General features: G+C 67.7%; 3 protein-coding genes and 1 long non-coding RNA gene across 5 annotated transcripts; 1 reads left to right on the top strand and 3 right to left on the bottom strand.

Annotated features, from left to right (window-relative positions):
* Window positions 1-955: 955 nt before the first annotated feature.
* Window positions 956-15,632, bottom strand: AGAP2 (ArfGAP with GTPase domain, ankyrin repeat and PH domain 2). The gene is given in 33 exon segments (XM_066337705.1): window positions 956-1,193; window positions 1,195-1,352; window positions 2,120-2,375; window positions 2,858-3,080; window positions 3,625-3,715; window positions 3,789-3,812; window positions 3,814-3,872; window positions 3,875-3,941; window positions 4,166-4,239; window positions 4,520-4,575; window positions 4,577-4,626; window positions 4,628-4,650; window positions 5,404-5,422; window positions 5,424-5,465; window positions 5,467-5,516; window positions 5,592-5,666; window positions 5,669-5,714; window positions 5,717-5,741; window positions 5,812-6,058; window positions 6,061-6,076; window positions 6,649-6,750; window positions 6,752-6,799; window positions 6,867-6,888; window positions 6,890-7,024; window positions 7,439-7,440; window positions 7,495-7,520; window positions 7,523-7,573; window positions 7,576-7,599; window positions 7,676-7,817; window positions 7,892-7,977; window positions 8,550-8,637; window positions 8,730-8,788; window positions 15,243-15,632. Coding segments are annotated over 33 exon segments (2,649 nt in total). The 5' UTR covers window positions 15,409-15,632; the 3' UTR covers window positions 956-1,096.
* Window positions 10,483-12,041, bottom strand: LOC136372805 (arf-GAP with GTPase, ANK repeat and PH domain-containing protein 2-like). Its single transcript, XM_066337618.1, is given in 3 exon segments — window positions 10,483-11,027; window positions 11,272-11,600; window positions 11,602-12,041. Coding segments are annotated over 3 exon segments (975 nt in total). The 5' UTR covers window positions 11,703-12,041.
* A 649-nt stretch (window positions 15,633-16,281) lies between the features above and the next one.
* Window positions 16,282-19,869, bottom strand: LOC136372857 (uridylate-specific endoribonuclease C-like). Its single transcript, XM_066337706.1, is given in 7 exon segments — window positions 16,282-16,445; window positions 16,447-16,462; window positions 16,591-16,733; window positions 17,466-17,572; window positions 17,802-17,918; window positions 18,440-18,639; window positions 19,216-19,869. Coding segments are annotated over 7 exon segments (1,284 nt in total). The 5' UTR covers window positions 19,836-19,869; the 3' UTR covers window positions 16,282-16,364.
* On the top strand, window positions 17,508-19,135 carry LOC136372858 (uncharacterized). Of its 2 annotated transcripts, none has more exons than XR_010745533.1 (3): window positions 17,508-17,591; window positions 17,822-17,910; window positions 18,468-19,135. It is a non-coding gene; the product is annotated as an uncharacterized lncRNA (long non-coding RNA). The 2 variants fall into 2 exon arrangements; XR_010745534.1 differs by having other exon boundaries at window positions 17,510-17,591; window positions 17,743-17,910.
* Window positions 19,870-19,944: the final 75 nt, after the last annotated feature.

The raw sequence follows: 19,944 nt of genomic DNA, 5'->3' as shown, positions 1-19,944 counted from the left end.
CGCGTCCCCCGCGCTCTCCCTGTCCCCTGTGTCCCCCCCGGGGTTCCTGCCACCCCCGCGTCCCCAATGTCCCCCGCGGGAAAGACGAAGCGGGTCACAGCACCAGTGTCCGACATTGTCACGTACTTACAGTTACACCCGAGAGATGAAACACTGTACAGGGCCCGGACCCCCCCGGGCGGCCCCCGGCCTCGGCCGCCCCCAGACCCCTCCCGGCCCCGGGCTCCCTGGCTCGGCCCCGCGCGGCACCGTGTCGGGGGCGTCACAGCTGGGGCGGCCCTACATTCATGGGGGCCCGGGAGGGACGCGGGGACACCCCCCCAGGCCGGCGGGAGGGGGGCGGGGGTCCCGCCGGCGGTGCCCCCCCGACAGAGGAGGGGCTGGCTCTATCCTATCGCTAAACAAAGCAATAAATTAACGGGGATCCCGAGGGGGCGCCGAGAAACGGGGGGCGAGGGGAGGCGGGGCCACGGGGGGAGGGGGGCGTCAGGGCCACGGAACGGGGCAGGGGGCGTACAAAAGGTTGTTGTAGAAAAGGAGGGGCGTCGGGGTCTGCTCTGCTCCTGCCACGGGGCCGGGGCTGTGCCAGGGCGTGGGGGCACGGGGACGGGGACATGGCATAGGGGGCGCGGCCGGGGGGACACGGGGACAGGGCCGTGGGGGCGGGACAGAGGGCGTGGCAGGGGGAGGTGACATGGGGAGGGGGACACAGCACGCGGGAACGGGGACAGGGGTAGGACAGCGTGATGTGAGCGGGGGCGAAGGAGAGGGTGACACCGGCAAGGGTGACAGGGACAGGGTTACCCTGTCTTCAGTACCCCGACCCAGCTGTGCCCACCCCACAACTGGGGCACAATACCCGGGGAGGGGACAGGAAGGGAACCTGGGTGGCACGGCATCACTGTGACCCCGGACATGGGGGTCCCTGGCACGGAGAGGGGGACAGGACCAGCGGAGAGCCCGACATGGAAAGGATAAAAATAGAGCATCAAAAGTACAAACCGTGGGCAAGGGGTGACCCCGGGGTGGCACCGGGACGGTCCCGGCTGCGGGCACGCACAGCTCCGGGCGCCGGGGGGCTCCGGGCCCCTCAGGGCTATACGAGGGCGGACCGGGGCTCGCAGGGGCCCACGCTGGCGCAGCTGCTCCGGCGGCGGGGCCCGGGGGTCGGGGGGCCGCCGGGGGTCGGAGGGGGGGGTCGGGGGGCTGCCGGGGGTCGAGGGGGTGCCGGGCCCCTCTCCGGGGCAGCCGTGCTGCAGCAGGATGTCGGCGCACTCGCGGCTGCCGGCGCGGCGGGCGTAGAACAGCGCGGTGCGGCCGTGGCCGTCCCGTGCCCGCACATCAGCCCCGTACTGCGGGCACAGCCACGCGTCACCGGCGGGCCACCGCGCCGTCCCCGCGGCCGTGGCGTAGCCCCAGACGCCGTGCTGTGTCCCCCAGGCATGGGTCACATCCCCCGTGGTCCTGGCGTGTCCTCCCAGCGTTCCTCCCGTGGCCATCCCAGGATTCCCAGGGACACTTTACACTCCCCCATGGTCGTGCCATTGTCCCCAGGACTGTACGGTATCCCCCATGACTGTGTCACCTGTTTTCTGCCAGGCCGCTGTCCCCAAGACCACCCCACAGCCCCATGGCAGCACCACATGCCCCACAGCCGCACTGTGATCCCTACAACCCATGATCTTGCTGTGCCATGATCCCCACGCCCACTCCAGGTGCCCCATGAACACCTCAAGGCCCCAAGACCACCCCACACCCCCCATAAATACAACATGTCCCCCAAAGCCACCCCATTGTCCCTTTGGAAATGTCACTTGCCTCCTGGTCATGCCGTGGTCCCCAAGACCACACCCCATCCCTCCAGACCATACCACGTAACCCATGACCACCCCACGGTCCCCATGACCGCACCACATCCCCCATAACGATGTCACGGTCCCCACACCATGTCACAGTCCCCACACCCATGTCATGGTCCCCACAACCATGTCACCTCCCTTGTGGCCCTGCCACAGTACCCATAAGCCCACCACAGTACCCATAACCCACAGCCACCCCAAGACCCTGCTCCTTCCCCGGTCAGACAACACGCTCCACACCCCGCCCCGGCCCCACGTACCCACACCAGCAGCTGGGTGACGACCACCTGGGCGGTGTCACAGGCCAGGTGCAGCGCCATGCGCCGGTCCGTGTCCGCCATGGCCACATTCAGCTGGTCCTTGTGGCTGTGGGCCAGCAGCAGCAGCACGGAGGGCAGGTCCTGCTCACGCACGGCCCCCAGCAGCCGCTCGGCCAGCGGCGCCTCGGCCGCGGGCAGCGGGGCCAGGAACAGCCTCTGCTCGTACTTGGCACGAATCCATGACTCCCTCTCCTCCCTGGGCACAGGGACATGGGGACACGGGGCCATGGGGTGTCAGGGACACAGATCCACAATTCCTGCTCCTCCTGGGCATGGGATGGGAGGACACAGGGTGGTGCGGTGGGGGGGACACAAAGGTGTCAGGGGCGCATCGTGGCATCGCAGGGACAGGGAGAGTGAAAACAGTGAGGACACGTGAGGGTCAGACACACAGAGTGGCAGCAGGGTGGCACGGGAGGTGGGGACAGGGGTGTCAGGAACTGCAGTGTGGCATTGCTGGACTGGGGGGTCACAAAGCACCAGGGACAGGGAGGTGGAGTCACAGGGCCACTGGGGACATGGGGTGGCACCATGATGATGAGGAGATAAGGGGCATCAGAGTCCATGGGATGGCACAGCAGTGACATGCAGCATGGGGACAACAGGGCATCAGGGACAGCAGATGGCATCGTGGTGGCACATTGGGTGACACTGGGGGGACACAGGGGTGGCACCCACCGGGAGGACTCGTGGGTGGGCTTGCAGCGGCCGCGGGGGTTCTGCTCCCAGATGCTGTTGGCAGTGGTGTTGCCGATGGCAGTGAGCACCAGGGTCAGCTCCCGAGGCCAATCGTCCAGGTCCAGCGAGCGCACACGTGACACGTGCGTGCCCAGGTTGCGGTGGATGCCCGAGCACTCGATGCAGATCAGGGCGCCCAGGTTCAGGCTGGCCCACGTGGGGTCTGTGGGATGAGCGGGGAAGGTGATTGGGGTGGTGGAGAGCTGTGGCACCCTGGGTGTAGTGGGGGGGACAGTGTGCAGGTGGGATGGGGACAGGGGACAGGGCAGTGCAGGGACCATGGTGCGGGACACAGTGTGACCCACGGCGCGGTGTGGCATGTGCTCGCTGTGATCCGTGGCACGGTGTGGCTCATGGCACCATGTGGCATCATGTCACCCATTGCATCAGGTGTCCCATGGCATTGTGTGACCCTGGCACGCTGTGACCCATGATGCCACGTGGCCTGTGCCATCCATTGTGTGACCCATGGCACCATATGGCGACACATGGCCCAGGACATTGTGTGACCATCGTGTCACACACAGCATCACGTGGCCCACAGCCCTCCCTCACCCTGGCTGCCAGGTGGCCGATGGCCCGTGGCACAACCACCTGGATTCAGGGCTCTGCAGGGCCATGGCACCACTGCCCCACGCACCAATGTCCCCCATGTCCCGTGCCTGCCCATGTCCTCCCGGCTGTCCCCGGTGCCCCTGGGGACTCACTGGGTGCCCCGCAGTCCACGCAGAGCGAGTTCCCGCGGGCGTTGCGGATGGCCTGGATGGCCACAGCCTCACTCTGGCTGTCCATGCGAGCCTGGAGGGACACGGGGGTGAGCGGGGCAGGGGGGTGACACGGGGACCCTGCCAGCCCCCCGCCAAGGTCCCACCTTGTTCTTGCTGCTCTCGCAGCACCTGCAGGCTGGCCAGGATCTGGCTCTCGATGGCCTGCACCCACGCGTCACGCTCCTCAAGCTGCCGGCCTCGAAGTGCCACGTCTGCCCCGTGCTTGACCCGATCAGAAACTCAACAGTTCTCCTCCTCTGCGGGACAGAGACCCCCGGGGGGGCGGTGGGATAGGTGGTCCTACACTCATGGGGGGCTGGACTGGCCCGCACCTCACTCCAGCCCCCCCATCCAACCCTGGCACCCCGAATTGCCCAACCCCACCCCCAGTAGTCCCCACCCCTCCTGGGGTGATGTGCGAGCAGCAGGCAAGGGGGGCACACGCCACATGCACGGGAGGCACCGCTCACGCCCACGTTACCTGTTTTATAAATATTTCTTAACTACCAAAACTTTTTAATTTCCACATTTTGCGCTTGGCTGCGGAGGGTCCGGGAAGCAGAGTAGAGAGAGGAAACGGGGACAGCGTCAGGGGGGCCCGCGAAGCCCTGGGGATGGTGCAGAAGGTGGCAGGCAGTGGCAGAGCGAGGGGGGTGCGTGGACAGCGTGGTGAGCGTGGACAGGGGGTGAGGGGTGGCAGCAGAACCACCAGGTCCCCCCCCCAATTCTGAGGCGTCATTGCCGTGGAGGATGGTGGTGGCCTTGTCCCACAGCGCCATGGTTGACTGGGGCTGGGGACACGCTGCCGTGGCACCCAACTTCTGCCTGCCCCACCCGACGCCCTCGGTCTTGGACGGCGTCATCAGCTTCTTCCGACGGGCTTCTTCCTGTCACCAGCGGCGACGGTGGAGGGTCCCTGCCCGTGCTGCCAGGGCTGGACACCGGCCTCGAAGGACAAAGGGGACTCTGCAAGGAGAGCACATGTGGGGCACTGGGGCCACTGGGGCCACCAGTGAGGACCAGGGAGCTCACTGAGACCATTGAGGCCACCAAGGCCACCAAGTCCATTGGAAACCACTCAGGTCAGTAAGGGCTATCAGGGTCACCAAGTCCAGTGGTTCAGCAGTGTCCCTTGGGCCACCAGGGCCACTGGATTCATTGGGGTCACTAGCATCATAAGTCCACCAGAGGCCTGGGCACACTGGGGTCATCAGAGCTCACTGAGGTCAGCTGGTCTCACTGGGATCACCAGGACCCACCCCAAGGCCACCAAATTCATTTGTACTTAACAAAATCCCTGGGGCCACCAGGGCCACAAGTGCCTCTTGGCTCACCAGAGTCACAAGGGTCACCAGGGGCCACTGGGCTCACAAGGCTCACCATATTCATTGTGGCTTCTGGGACTCTCAGGCCCACATGCTCACCAGGGGCCAGCAGTTTCACTATGCACACCAACACCACCAAAGGGCTACCTGTCCCAGGGTCCCCCAAATCCACCAGGTTATATGTGGTCACCAGGTCAGCAAGGGCCACAGGTCCCTGGGCTCACACAGGACCTACCAGGTTTACTGTGTGAGCCACCAGAACCATCAAGACTACCAAAGGCCAACCAGGTCCCTGAGCTGCTCAGAGTCACCGTTCTCAGTGGGGCCACCACGGAGCGTCCCTGTGGGTGGACTGGGAGGTGGCCATGTCCTTGCTTGTGCTGGTGTCACTCACCTGAGGCGAGCTTGGCGCCGGGAGGCGGAGGCACAGCGCTGCAGTGACCCTTTGCCCACCACACTTCAGCCCTGGCTCGGGGGGGAGGCTCAGTCCACCTGAGGGGATGCCACCTGCAAGACAAGGGACAGTGTCACAGCCGGTCTCCACGGTGTCCCCCCCCACGCCCGGGTCCCCTGGGGGCTCACCGCCCGGCTCAGGGTCCCGCAGCAGCCCGTTGATGCTGGCTGAGGGGCCGCAGGCAGAGATGGCGCGGGGCGGCGCTTCCCGGGCACCTTGTGAACCGTGGTGCGGAGCAGGTGCCATCTCCTTCGCCGTGGGTGCTGTGGATGGTAGTCCTGGGGGGACAGCAAGGGTGACACTGGCCCTCCCCCACTTTGGGGACCACGGGGGGACAGGGACACTCACGTTGAGCTGGGGTGGTAGAAGAGGAGGCCATTGCTGGACAGGGTCACGTATTTCTTCTTCCACTCCTTGTTCAGGGAGTTGCCGCTGCGCTTCGCAGGAAGCTCTGGGGACAGGTAGCAGTGAGGGGACAGAGGGAACACTGGGACCCACCTGTGTCCACCTGCCAGTGCACACCACACCTGCTTGATGGGGATGGCACGGCCACTGCCGGCCACCTCGCCTCGGCTGTCCAGGCTGCGCTTCTCAGATCGCTGCCACGGCGCGTCTGTGGGGACGGGGGACAGGACATCGGTGTGGGACTTGTGCACGCTGGGGACACTGGGTGCCCACATGTCCCCCATCACTGCAGCTCCAGTGTTGGTGACATTGGGGTACCCACAGACCCCACCACTGTGGGCCCCATGGTGGTAATACCCTGGGTGCCCTCAGTGCCACCACTACCATGTCAAGGGGGACACTATGGATGCCACGTGTCCCCACCACCCTGCTAGAGGACCACATCACACGCCCCATGCTGAGGACATCCTGGGTGCCCTATGTATGCACATCCCCACACTGGATGCCCACATGTCCCTCGCATGCCACCATCACCATATAAGGGGACAACTGATATGCCATGCCACCCCTCAGTGTACCAGCCCGCCAGGGGACCACCTCAGGGCCATATGTCCCCTGCCTCGCCACCAACCCCAACCAGGATGACATTCTGGGTAACAACATCAAGGGGAACCCTGGATGTCAACTCCCCTGTGTCACCACCACTATGGCAGGGGTGACATGACACCCATGTTGTCCCCAGTGCCACCCCCAGTGCCACCCCCTGGCAGGGCACCTCACGGCGAAGAGGCTGGTGCGGGCGCTTGGCCCGCGGTGCAGCGAGCTGGGGGGCCCCAGTGGGGCTGGGGTCTCGCTGCGCAGCTCCCGGTGGCTCACGTTGGGGGGTGGACGGACAGTGAGGAGGGTAATCGCTGGTTGTGGCCGCCGTTGCCTGGTCTGGAGGGACATTGGGTCAGCCTGGGCCGTGGCCGGGGGTCGGGCAGGGGGACAGGGGTTACCTGGCCAGGGTGGACGCCCCCACGGGGGTGGAGGCGCGGAGTGGCTGGGGGAGCTGGGCAGGGACTTGCAGGACGTCATCAGCTGCTGCTGCTTCTTCAGCGCCACAGGCCTTCTGGGCCACTGAGGGGACACTGAGTCAGGAAGGCAGACCCCCAACCTGCCCAGCCAGCGGCCTGGGTACCCACACCTGGACATGGTCCCCAGTCCCTCCTCCCATCTGGCCACTGTCCCCATCCCACCCGGACATGGTCCTAATCCCACATGGGGCAGATGTGGTCCTTGATCTACCCAGCACACCTGGACATGGTCCCTGCTCTACCCTGTCCACTGTCTCCATCCCACCTGCACATGGCCCCTGTCTCACCCAGACAGGGCCCTGTGCCTTGTGACCACCATTCCCCTTGACCCAGATGTGACCCCATGGTGGCCACCACCCTGTCTGAGCAGCTCACAGCCCCCTCCCACTACTCCCATTCCACCCTGGCCACCGTCCCTATCCAACCTGGCACCAGTCTCCATCACACACTGCTCACTGTCCCCACCAAACAGCAAACACCAAGCCCCCTCCCACCCCTCCCAGGCGTGGTCACCCACCCTCGGTGAAGGACCCGTTCCACGTTGAGCCACGTACGTGGCGCAGGTCTCATAGTAGAGCAGCGCCGCATGTCCCCGCAGAGCGCCCCGAGGCGCAGCGCGTCCTCCACACCCGCGGGCTGGACGAGCTGATCTTGTCTGGGAGTCAGAGGGTCAGCTGAGGGTGCCCCTGTCCTGCTCCTGCTCCACGGGATCCCCCGAATCCCTGGCTCACCCTGGGTGCCCCACCGCGCCAGGGCCAGGTCGCTGGTGCCGCGGAGGTCGCTGAGCAGTGCGTGCAGCTGCGTCACCTCCTCAAAGCTGCTCTCACTCTCCAGGCTAAAGACGAAGATGACGGCGTCCGCCCAGCTGGCAAACTGGGGGGCCAGGGGCTGGGGTCAGGGCTCGGCTCTGGCCAACGCGGCTCCCCCGGCCCCCGGGCCCCTCATACCTGCGCGTCCGGGGTGCCGGCCTCCTCCCGGATGAGCAGGAGGTGGCTCTGGCCATCAACTGTCACCTCCCGCTTGAACTGTCCACCTGCAGTGGGGGAGGGGAGGGGAGGGGGGTCCCTGCAGGTATGGTCTGCCCACACAGATGGAATGTCCCATGGCCACGACCAGCACTGTGAGTGACCAGCACTTTGACCCCAAATGTCCCACAGCCACGACCAGCACCATGACCATGCCCGTTCTGTGGCCAGGTTCATCCCCTTCACCATCCCCACCCATGCCCGTGCCCGGCACCATGACCTTGTCCATCGCATGGTTGTGTACATCCCATGGTCATGCCCCAGCCCCATGACACGTCTATCCTATGCCCAGCTCTGTGGATATGTTCACTCATCCATCTCCATCCCCATGGTCACTCCATCACTGAACCCATCTCCGTGACATGCCCATGGTCATGTCCATCCCATGCCCGTGGTCATGTCTATCCCATGCCCATGTCATGTCCATCCCATGCCCACGGTCACGTCCATGGTCATGTCCACCCCATGCCCATGTCATGTCCATCCCACACCTGTGGTCATGTCTATCCCATGCCCACGGTGATGTCCACTCCATGGTCATGTCCACCCCATGCCCATGTCCCTCCCCATGACCACTCACTCTCGGTGGGCTCCAGGCTCACATAGGAGCCAGTGAGAAACCGGTGGACGAGTGCTGACTTCCCACTCTTGCTGCTGCCCAGGACACCCTGGGTGGGAAGAAAGGATGTCAGGATGGCTGAGGACAAGGGAACATGGGGACACAGGGGACACGGGGACACGGAGACATGGGGACACCCACCAGGCGGATCTCAGGGATAGAGCGGCCCAGGGTCCACTCCTGGCTGTTCACCAAGGCCTCTGCAGAGGTAGATGGGTGAGACTGAGCCCGGCACCCCCAGGAACCCCGGGCAACCCCCAGCAGCCCCCGGCACCCCCAGCAGCCTCTGAACACCCCAATTCCCGGGGGGCCCCCACCCCGCAGCGCAGCAGCAGCAGCTTCCTGCGTGGGCGGCCACCAGCTGTCACCCAGCAACGGCACCAGGCCCGCGGGGGCGGCGGGAGGACGTGCAGATGCCACGTGGCAGGGACGGGGACGTGGCAGCACGAGGCGTCGTGTGCCAAGGCACGAGGACACAAAGGGCACGGGGACATGGTGGGCATGGGGATGGGAGCTGCGGGAGAACACAGCATGGCACTGGGACACGGCGGGAACCATGATGGGCGCCAGGACACCGTGTGGCACACGGATGGGGCACGGCACGAGGATACAATGGATTCCAGGATATGACAGCCATGAGGGCACAGCATGGCACCAGGACGTGGTGTGGCATGGGGACGCAGTGGCAACCAGGCCACAGCGGGAACCATCAGGCCATGACAGGCACTGGGACACAGAATAGCACAAGGACGTCGCACCAGGACATGATGGGCACCAGGACACAGCATGCAGCAGGATGTGGGGTGGCATGAGGACACCACGGATTCCAGCGCATGGTGGGCATAAGGACACGATGCCAGTGGTGCATGACAACCTCAGGCCTAAGGATGCAGTGTGGCGTGAGCACAAGGTGTTGCACAGGGACACGACGGATGCCAGGACATGGTGTGGCAGTGTGGCACAAGGACATGGAGTGGCACAAGGACATGGTGTGGCACAAGGACGCAGCACGGCAGGAGGACATGGTGTGGCACGAGGACAGGCCATGACACGAGGACACGGCGCAGTACACAACCGGCACAGGGCTGCCATGGCACCAGAACACAGCCAGCAGCGGCGTGTGGCACACCAAGGACATGGTGTGGCACAAGGACGTGCCCCGTGCCCCGCACATCTCCTACCTGGCATCCCCAGCCCCTCTGGGCAGTGGTGGCACCACAAAGGGGAGACCTGGGACAGGACACAGTCAGGGGGTCCCCACCTATTTGTGCCTCAGTTTCTGCCACCAACACAGAGCCGGGTCGGTGCCGTGCACGCGCCAGCCGGGGAGAGGGTTAACGCTGCTGCTGCCTGTCACCCCTCACACTGTCACCGAGCTGCCACCCCCGGGCCCTGCAGGTGCTGCCCACGCTCCCCGCGGTGCCAAGGTGCGTGCAGGCAGACAGAGGGACGCCGGGGGGCCGCAGGACACGGGGGAACTGGACAGATGGGGGACAGGATGCACGGGTGTGACGCACGGATGGAGGCGAAGACAGACGGATGGATGGTGGGACAGCACGACGGACGTGGGGGTCGTGTCTGACCCCCATGGAGTTCCCCCAGTGGGGAAACCAAGGCAGAGGATCCCCACGGCGGCCAGCACCGGGCCCCGCCAAATCGGACACCCCACATTGCCCCAAAGGCACAAAAACACGGGACAGCCCAGCCCGGGGGGGTCACAGCCCCAGCACCCACACCCTGGTGTTCCCCAGCACCCACACCCCGACAGCCACGGGGGGCAGACGGGCCCTCCTGCCCCACTCAGCACCCGGGGGTCTGGGCGCCTCCTCCCCCCGCCAGGGAAACTGAGGCACAACACCACGGCCACAGCGGGCACCGGTACACCCGCCCCGGGTCACCGAGGGGCGTGGGGACACCGAGCCGCGGCCGGGGGCGACCCCCGGGTCCCGCTGGGCCGGTACTCACTGTGCGGGGTGGCCCTGGCCGGGTCGGCGCCGGGGGGAGACCAGGGGGGCGTGGGGGTGGGTGGGGGGTCGCCGCAGGGCTCTTGGTGAAGATGCCGCTGATGAACTTGAGCATCTTTCGGTCGCGGGTGGAGGCGCGACCCCCCTCGCGTCCCCGCTTCAGCCCCGTCTCGGGGGCAGGGGCGGGGACCAGAGCCCCCGGCCCCGGCTGCAGGTCGCTGTAGTCCAGGGTCTTGCTCTTGCCCTTGCTGGGGGACAGCCGGGCCCGCGGGGGGCCCCTCGCTCTTGCCCCCCGCCTTGGGGCGCCCCTTCCCCTCTCCCTCGGGCCACGAGAGGCGGCTGCCGGCGGGTTTGGTGGGGGTCTTGCTCCCTCGGGGGTCGGGGGTCCCGCGGGTCCCCCCGCCGCTCCCCGCTTTGGGGGGTTTGGGACCGGCCAGGCGGAGGCGGCGGGCGCCGGCCGAGGGGTGCGGGGAGGCTGTGGGGGGATCGAGGGGCGGCGGGGGGGCTCTGCCTCCCTCCGGGGGACCCTCGGGACCCCCCCAGGTGGCCTGGCTCAGCAGCGGGCGGCGGGGGGTCGCGGCGGGCTGGGGGATGTCCAGGGCGGCCAGACCCCGCTCCCCCGGCCCCTCCAAGGTGCCCTTGGCCCCACGGGGGTCGGGTTTGGGAGGCAAGGCCGGGAGCGGGGGGGGAAGCAGCGCCGGGTCGGGTTTGGGGGGCACCGCCGGGGGCGGGGGGGGGCAAAAGCGCCGGGTCCGGTTTGGGGGGCACGGCGGGGGGCGGGGGGGGCAAGAGAGCCGGGTCGGGTTTGGGGGGCACCGCCGGGGGCGGCAGCAGCGCCGGGTCGGGTTTGGGGGGCACGGCGGGGGGCGAGGCGGGCGAGCGGGGGCGGGGGGCGTCGGGGCCGGGGGGGCCGGGACCGGCCGTACTTATCCGGAGCGCGTCCTGCCGCTGGAAGAGCCGCTCAGGCCGCCGGGCTCGGCCGGGCTCGGGGGTGCGGGGGGCAGCCGCAGCCCCCCCGGGGCCAGGGGCTCCATCGCCACCCCCCCCCCGCCTCCTCCGCCTCCCCCGCGGCGCCCACCGACTCGAGCTTGACCAGCGTAAGCGAGATGAGGTAGGTGGTCCTGCGCTGGAGGCCGGTGGTCCTGCTCATGGGTGCGGGCAGGGCCCCCCCGGGGCGCCCCCCCGGCCCCCCTGGTTCCCCGCGCGGCGCCGCGGCCGCCGGTGCCGGTGATGCTCCGGTCCCACCCCCGGCCCTGCCTCCCCGAAGCCTTCGCCGCTCGCCCGCCCCCGGAGGGGTTGGAACCGCCGCCGCCCCCCCCCCCACGAAATACAACCACCCCCCCGGCAGCCGCCGGGATCGGGGCCGCCCCCCCGCCTCACCCCCCAGTCCCGGTTAGCGGCCGGGGGGCATCGCGGGGGAACCCCCCCGAGCCCTGCGCTGGGGGACGGAGGGGAGGGGTTGGGAGCTTTCGGGGGTGGGGGAGGATCGGAGGGGGTCAGGGCCGGGTTCTGGGGCTCCGGGGGTCCGGGGGGTGGGAGGGAATGGGGGGATACAGGTGCGGGGGGTTGAGTGACGGGGAGAGGACGGGAGGGGATTTGGGGCGGGAGGGACACGGGGGTGGGGGACACGGGGTGGGGGGAAACCGGGGCGGTGATGGGGAGGGGGTGCCGGGGCTACGGGGAAGGGGGAAACGGAGGGATGGGGGGGGTTACGGGGAGAAGGGGGGTTATGGCACCGGGGGGGTCATGCCCGGGACCCCCCGGGAGCGGGGCTCACGGCAGCGCCCCGACGGGCTCGTCCTTGGCGGCTGCGGCGGCGGCGGCGCGGGCGGTGGCCGGGGCCCGGCGGGGGGACCCCTGAGCGGCCGGGGGGGGCCGCGGCCGGGCGGGGGGGGCCCTGAGCGGCCGGGGGCGGCCGGGGCCGCCGCTCTCCGCCATGCGCCGCTCCCAGGGCCGGGCTGGGGCGGGGGCGGGCGGCGGCCCCGCCGCTACCGGGCAGGCGCGAGCGCTCCCGGGCGCCCCCCCCGAACCCCCGGCTCCGGCACCGGCACCTGCAGGGCTGCCGATACCCCCATCCCGAGAGCCCCCTCCACCTCCCGTCCGTCCATCCATCCATCCATCCATCCATCCATCCATCCATCCATCCGCCCGTCCGTCCGTCCCTCCCGCTGCTCCCCGCACTCCTCCATCTCCTCCCTCCCCTTCCTGGGACAACAACGCTGCCTCGGGTGGGGGCCCGCGGGGGGGCCGTGGGGGCGGCTTTGGGGGTTTTCGGGAGGCCTTGCAGGGCCCGGGGCAGGCTCATTCACCCGTTTTCTGGCATTTTTAGCAGCGGCGCAGCATCCCTGCGCATCCCGTTACCACGGCAACGACGGGGATGGCGCTGGGACCAGCCGCGGACCCCCCGTGTCACTCCCGTCACTCCCGTGTCGCCCTCGTGGAACCCGCGTGGACCCGGGCCAGGTATCACGGCCATTGGTGTGTCCCCCGCCAGTGTGACCCCCCGGCTCCGCGTGTCACAGCCTGGGGAGGGGCAGGGGGTTCGGGAGACCCTCGGCCCCCTGTGTCCCCTCGGAGGTCGGTGGCGCCGCCCGGCTGGCACGGGCGGGGGTTCCCTGGGACTTGTCACGGCTCCGAGCACGGCGACAGAACCGGGACAAAAGCCTCCCCCCCGGGGAGGGGGCCACCCCCAGAGGTGTCCCTGCTGTCACCCCAGGGCTGTGACCATGGAGTTGACTCTGTCCCCGGGCCTAGTGGGGGGATGTGCTCTCACCACCCAGTGCTGTCCTCTCCAGTGCCGCCTTGTCCCTTGCAGTGCCCCCCCGGTGTCCCCAAGCAAGGGACCGCGCCTCCCCCATGGCTCAGATGTCCCACGATGCGGGGGGCGGGGAGACACGGGGTCACGGCGGGTCCGACATCGCCAGAACATCACTGTCCCCATCATTGTCCCCATCACTGTCCCCGCCCCACGTCCCCTGCACTGCTGTGCCCCCAGGGTGGGAGTGGGGGGTTAAACGGGGGCGGAGGGGCAGAGCACTCAGCACCCCTGGGTGGGGGCGGCCTCTGGGGAGCACGATCTGGGGGGGCCCCGTGTCTCCTCCGGCGCTCTGTGGGTACCACAGCGGGCGCTTGGCAACGCGGCATCCCCCGGCTTCCCGTTGCCACGGCAACCGCGCGGGAGATGTCGGGGGGGGGGGCACAGGGATGTGGGGGCTCGGAACGGGCAGGGGGCGGCAGTGGAACCCCTCCCCAAGTGACGTCACCGGACACCCCGGCGTGGGTTGGAGGAATTTAGCGGGGGGGGGGACTCCAAAATCCACGCGGCCCCCCCACAGCAGGGCCCCCTCACGGGACCCCCTCCAGCAACAAGCGCCTCCCTCGAGGCCCCCCCAGCATCAGAGTCCCCCCACGCAGCAGGTTCCCCCCTTCCCGCCCCCAGCAGCCCTTCCCACCCCTCCAGCAGGGCCCCTCCATCCCAACAGGGCCCCCCCATCCCAACAGGGCCCCCCATCCCAACAGGGCCCCCCCATCCCAACAGGGCCCCTCATCCCAACAGCCTCCCCCATCCCAACAGGGCCCCCCGATTCTAACAGGGCCCCCCCATCCCAGCAGGCCCCCCCCCCCCCCCCCCGGCAGACAGGGAGGAAGTGGCCCCATTTCCCACAGCACAGGGGCCGGAAACCACCATCTATTGCGGAAATGGGGGGCCCCAACCCCCCCAACCCCAGCGGGTCCTGCACCTCCCGTGCCCCTCAGATGGGTCCCCATGTGGGGTGGGCACTGCCAGCCCCTGTACAGCACCTGGGGGGGATCAGGCCTCAGCCCCTGGGGAGGCAAGGACTGGGGGCCCTGCTGGAAGGAGGGACCCCCTGAGCTGGGACAGGACCCTCTGAGCTGGGACAGGACCTCCTGTGTGGCTGTGGGCACCAGCAGAAGCCAGCACCAGTGTGGGGCAGGGGGGTGGGACACCAGTGTCACATCCATCCATCCATCCATCCATCCATCCATCCATCCATCCGTCCATCCGTCCATCCATCCATCCCATTCATAGGATGCCCCCCATCTGTCCATCCTTCCAGCCAACCCCTGTCCACTCATCCATCCCTGCATCCACCTGTCCATCTGTCCATTCCTCCAGCTGTGCCTCTGCATCTGTTTGTCCATCCATCCCTTCATCCCTCCATCCCTTCTGCCTGCCCATCCATCCATCCATGCCTCCTGCCAGCTCCCTGTCCATCTGTCCATCCGTCCATCCATCCATAGGACACCGCTCCATCCCTCTGTCCTCTGTCCATCCATCCATCCGCTCACCCTTGTGTCCATCCATCACTACACCCTCCTGTCTGTCCATCCCTTGAACCACCGCCTGTCCATCCATCCAGCAGCTGGCAGCTCTTTATCTGTGTGTCCGTGCATCCCTCCAGCCAGCCCACTGTCCACCTGTCCATCCATCCGTCCATCCATCCATCCATCCATCCATCCATCCATCCATCCATCCATCTCTCCCCCAGTCCATCCCCTTGTCCCTCCTCCCATCTGCCCACCCCTCATCTCTCCACCCCGGAGGATGTCCATCCACCTGTCCATCCCTCCGTCCACTGTCCATCTCCTGTCTGTCTGTGCTCCCTTTGTCCCCTCAGTGTCCCCCCGTGCCACCCGGTGCCCCCCAGCCCCGGTGCCCCCCCGGTACCTCGGAGGGCCCTGAGAGAGCTGCTCAGGCTCCCGCGCAGCCGGGGCTCGGCCACGCTCTCCACGAGCCGCACCAGCCGGTTCAGGTGGCCCTTGGCCCCCTCGTGCCGGGCCACCTCGGCGCGGATGGCGGCCAGGACCTCGCGCCGCTCCCGGGGGGCCCCCATGGCACCCCCCGGACCCGGGACCCCGCTCGGTCCCCGGCCTCCGCAGCCCCACTCGCTTCCTGCCGGAGCCGCAGCGTCACCCGCGGGGACACGTCACGGCCCGCGCGGGGCTGGGAACGGCGGCGGGGCCGGGCCCCAGCGCGATGGGACACGCCGGGACACGCCGGGACACGCCGGGACACGCCAGGGCCCGCAGGGACACGGGGCGCAGCCCGGCACACCCCGACGCGCCACCTCCGGCCGCCACGACACGGCCACGCCAGCGACAGGGCAGGGATGCGTGGTGCAGGGGACATGCAGCTGCGGGGACAGGGACACGTGGGGACACACACACAGGGTGACAGAGTGACCACGGCGTGTGTGGGGACACACTGGGGTGCTTGGGTGGACACTTACGGGGGTCTTCTGTAGGCAGCCACACGGGCGCGCTGGGGACACCTGTGCAGTGACACGGACACACCAGTGACATGCTGGGGACATGTGTGGGCACTGTGACATGCTAAGGACACGTGCAGCCACATGGACATGCAATGACATGTGGAGTGACACAGACACGCTAGGGACACATGGAGTGACACACGGACACGCCAAGAACATGTGAGCACACAGAGCTCATCCCCACAGGCACATGTCCCCCCAGGTGTCCCCATGTCACCCCAGGGAGGGGACGAAGCTGCCAGGAGCCCTTGGAGATGTCCCTGTGTCCCCCCAGCTGAGGACTCCTGCCACCCCCAAGTGCCCACAGAGGGTCCCAGCAGCTGTGGGGGGGTCCCAGTGCCCGGGATGGTGCCAACACCTCTGGAGGGTCCCAGTGCCCACTCTGGGGTCCCAGCCGTCACTGAGGGTCCCAGTGTCCCCATCCCCTGCACCCTCCCAGGCAGAGGCGGGAATGGGGGTCCTGTGGGGGGTTTATTGAGGGGGGATCACGAGGGGGTCACGGGGGTGTTTTGGAAGGGTCAGGGGGTGAGGGGGTACGCCGAGGCCACGAGGCGCTGCTTTTCCCAGGTGTAGGTCTGGATGCTGGCGGCTTCACCCCCCCAGGCTGATGTTACACCTGCAAGGACAGGTGAGGGTGACGCTGGGTCTGGGACCCCCGCGTGGGCACCGTAACCCCTGGGTGGTCGGCAGGTGGCCTCCCTTGGGCAGGTGGCAGCCCGTGTCCCCTCAGTGCCCCTGACTCACTGGCGGTCCGGGCGGGCCAGGAAGCAGAGGGTGAACAGCGCCAGGTCGAACTCGGGGCTGGAGCCCACCAGGAGCGAGCTCCGAGGTTTGGAGTGGCCGTCCCAGCGGAACCGCAGCGACAGCACGTCCGGGAAGCCCGTCCACTGCGGAGGGGACATGGCGGGGTCACAGGGTGTGTCATGGAGGGGACAGGCAGCAGGACACCCCGGCCACGGGTGTCCATCCCGGCGGCACCGCAGTGACAGAACATCCGGGGGGGATGTTCACCGCAGGGGGGTCTCCCAGGGGGTGCAGACGTGGAAGGTCACAGGTGTGGGGTACCCCAGGTATGGTCCTGCAGGACCATGGGGACAGGGACACAGAAGGGCCCTGGGAATGGACACATGAGGGCCATGGGCACAGCCATGGGGGGACACTGGGTGTGGCCTCGGGAGGGACACCAGGGATGCTGCAGGGGGAGGATGGAGGATGGTGAGGGAATGGAGAGGGTGAGGACAACCAGTGGGACACAAAGGGCCACAAGGTCCCGGGGAAATATGGAGAGATGGCATCTCAGGGGCATCGTGGGTGGGCATAATGATGGGACCCCGAGGGTCATCCTAGGGGACAGAGACCTTGGCTGGGGACACTGGGGGAAGGGGCAGGGGGGGAGCCCGAGGGCTGCTGTAGTGGGTTCTCTGCTCTGTGTCCCCACCCCTCACTCAGAGGATCCCTCCCTGTGTCCCCATTTCCTCCAGTGTCACCCCCATCTCTCACTGAGGGAGTCCCCCTGTGTTCCCATCCCCATCACGTCCTCCTCCTCTCCATGTTCTTTTAGCCCCCCCTGGTGTCCCCGTGTCCCCTCATGTCCCCCGTGTCCCCCTGTCCCCACTCACGGGCCCGTCCCAGGTGTAGCCCAGGTACTCCAGTCGTCCCGTGCGCTCCAGCGCCTGCAGCTGCACCCAGTTGTGACACCCTGACACTGAACCTTTCTTCACCTCCCCTGGGGACACAGGGAGCAGGTGGCCACAGCTGCCCCACCACGGACCCCCACCATGGACACCCCCACACGACCTCTGACCTCTGACATTGGCCCCCAAACCTCCCCAGCCTCATCCCCACAGTGTCCCCTCCAGTCCCTTGGTGTCCCCCTGTTAAATCCCTCTCCCACAGCGACCCTCCCATCTTCAGTGTCCTCCCCATGTCCCCAGATGTCCCTTATGTCCCCTCACCATGGAACACATGCTCGAAGCCAGAGGAATCCAGGGCCTTCCCACTGGAGCGCGAGTAGAGCCCAAACCACATGGAGTGGAGATCGGCCCGGAACGCCTCAGCCGAGGGGTACAGCCCTGGGGACACCGTGGGGACATTGGGGAGACATGGGGTACAGCCCTGGGGACACCGTGGGGACATGGGGTACAGCCCTGGGGACACCATGGGGACATTGGGGAGACATGGGGTATAGCCCTGGGGACACCGTGGGGACATTGTGGGGACATCATGGGAATATGGGGCACAGCCCTGGGGACACTGTGGGGACATGGGGTACAGCCCTGGGGACAGGGTTGGCCATGTGACAGGGTGGTTCAGCCCTAAGGACAGGGGAGGGGGATAGGAGGGACACTGTGAGGACACTGTGGGGACACTGAGGGGACGCCGTGGGAACACTGGGACGACACTGTAGGGACGCTGTGGGGACGCTGTGGGGACACTGGGGGAACAGGGTGTACAGCCCTGCAGACTGGGGGGATTTTTGGGTCACACTGCGGGGACAGAGGGGCCACCATGGAGACACGGTGGGAAGACGGTGGGGACAGGGGGAGCACCGTGGGGACACCGTGGGGACACCATAGGGACACTGCAGCCCCACCCTTGCTGAGGACGAAGCGCTCCAGCAGCTGCAGGACCGGAGTGTCCAGGGCGGCGTCCAGGAATTCCTCCTGCTCCCGCTGCTCCTCCGCCGTTTCCAGCTCGTCCCGCCCCGTGAGCGGCTCGTAATTATCCAGGAGCGCCAGGAGCCGGGAGAAAGTGGGACGGGCCAGCAGCTCCGGGGACACGTAGGTAAAGAGCCTGGAACAGGGAGAGAGACGCGTTGGGATTGGGATTGGGATTGAGGGGGGGAAATGTGGGATGGAAATGCACGGACTGGAGGGATGGGGTGAGGGAATGCGGGATAGTGAAGGATGGACAGGCGTGGGGTGGAGATGTGGGATGGAGGGACATGGATTTGGGGTGTAAAGATGAGGGTGGAGAAATATGGGGTTGCGAGGGAAGTGTGGGATGGAGACCTGTGGGACCGGGATGGAGGGGTGAGGATGGAGACAGGTGGGGGGGAGATGTAGGATTAAGAGATGTGGGATCAGTTTAGAGACAGCTGGGATGGAGCGGAGGGAAATGGGTTTGGTGTGGAAGACCGACGACGGAAGCATATGGGATAGAAAAACGTGGGATGGGATGGAGGGGCAGGGATGGGGCCAGGTGGGATCAAGGGATGAGAACGCAGCCAGGTGGGTTTGGGGCAGAGGGACGGGATAGAAGGGGATGGAGCCGGGTGGGATGGAGAGCGAGAAGGGCAGAGCGGTGGGGGGATGAGGGAGAGAACACAGACAGTGCTGAGTCCCCCTCGCCCCCCAACCCTCTCCCCACCTCGGGGCCCTGCCGTCACTCCCCGAACCCTTCAGGTTCAGCTCGAGCTGCCCCGGCCCGGCCCGGTTCGAGTCTGCGGCGAGCAGCTGCTCCGAAAGCTCCCGGAGCTCCGCGTCCGACACGGCCCTGGGGTACCCCGGTACCGCCCGGGGCTCCGGTACCGCCCGGGGAGACCCCGGTACCGCCCGGGGCTCCGGTACCGCCCGGGGAGACCCCGGTACCGCCCGGGGAGACCCCGGTACCGCCCGGGGCTCCGGCACCGCCCGGGGAGACCCCGGTACCGCCCGGGGCTCCGGTACCGCCCGGGGCTCCGGCACCGCCCGGGGGACACGGGGGACGTCCCCGCTGTCCCCCGCGCCGGTCACCACCAGCAGCCACAGCAGCCACAGAGCCATGGCGGCCCCCCGCCCCCCGGGCCCGCTGTCGCTTATAGCCGCTGCTATCGTCGCGATAAGGCCGCAAGGTCGCGACGTGACCTCGACAGAGGGGAAGACCCCGGGGGGGCCACCCCGACCAGCCCCGAGCTGCCTGGGGGGGCGGCTGCACCCACCATTTCGCTCCCCGAGGGTTGAGTGGGGACTCGCTCCCCCAAAATCGGACCCCTCCCGCGATGTTGGCATCTCCTAATCTGCCCCCTCCGCCCCCCCCGGGCTGTTTAATGTTTAAGAGACCAAATGTGGTCCCTCAAGGACTTCCCAGGGGGGAGGTCACGGCCTCTCCACCGCTCCA

The sequence above is a fragment of the Sylvia atricapilla genome, chromosome 29 (assembly GCF_009819655.1).
Source record: "Sylvia atricapilla isolate bSylAtr1 chromosome 29, bSylAtr1.pri, whole genome shotgun sequence".
In the NCBI taxonomy this organism is placed as follows: Eukaryota; Metazoa; Chordata; class Aves; order Passeriformes; family Sylviidae; genus Sylvia; species Sylvia atricapilla.
The sequence above is the reverse complement of the archived record's forward strand: the minus strand, read 5'-3'. Positions and strand labels throughout refer to the sequence as shown.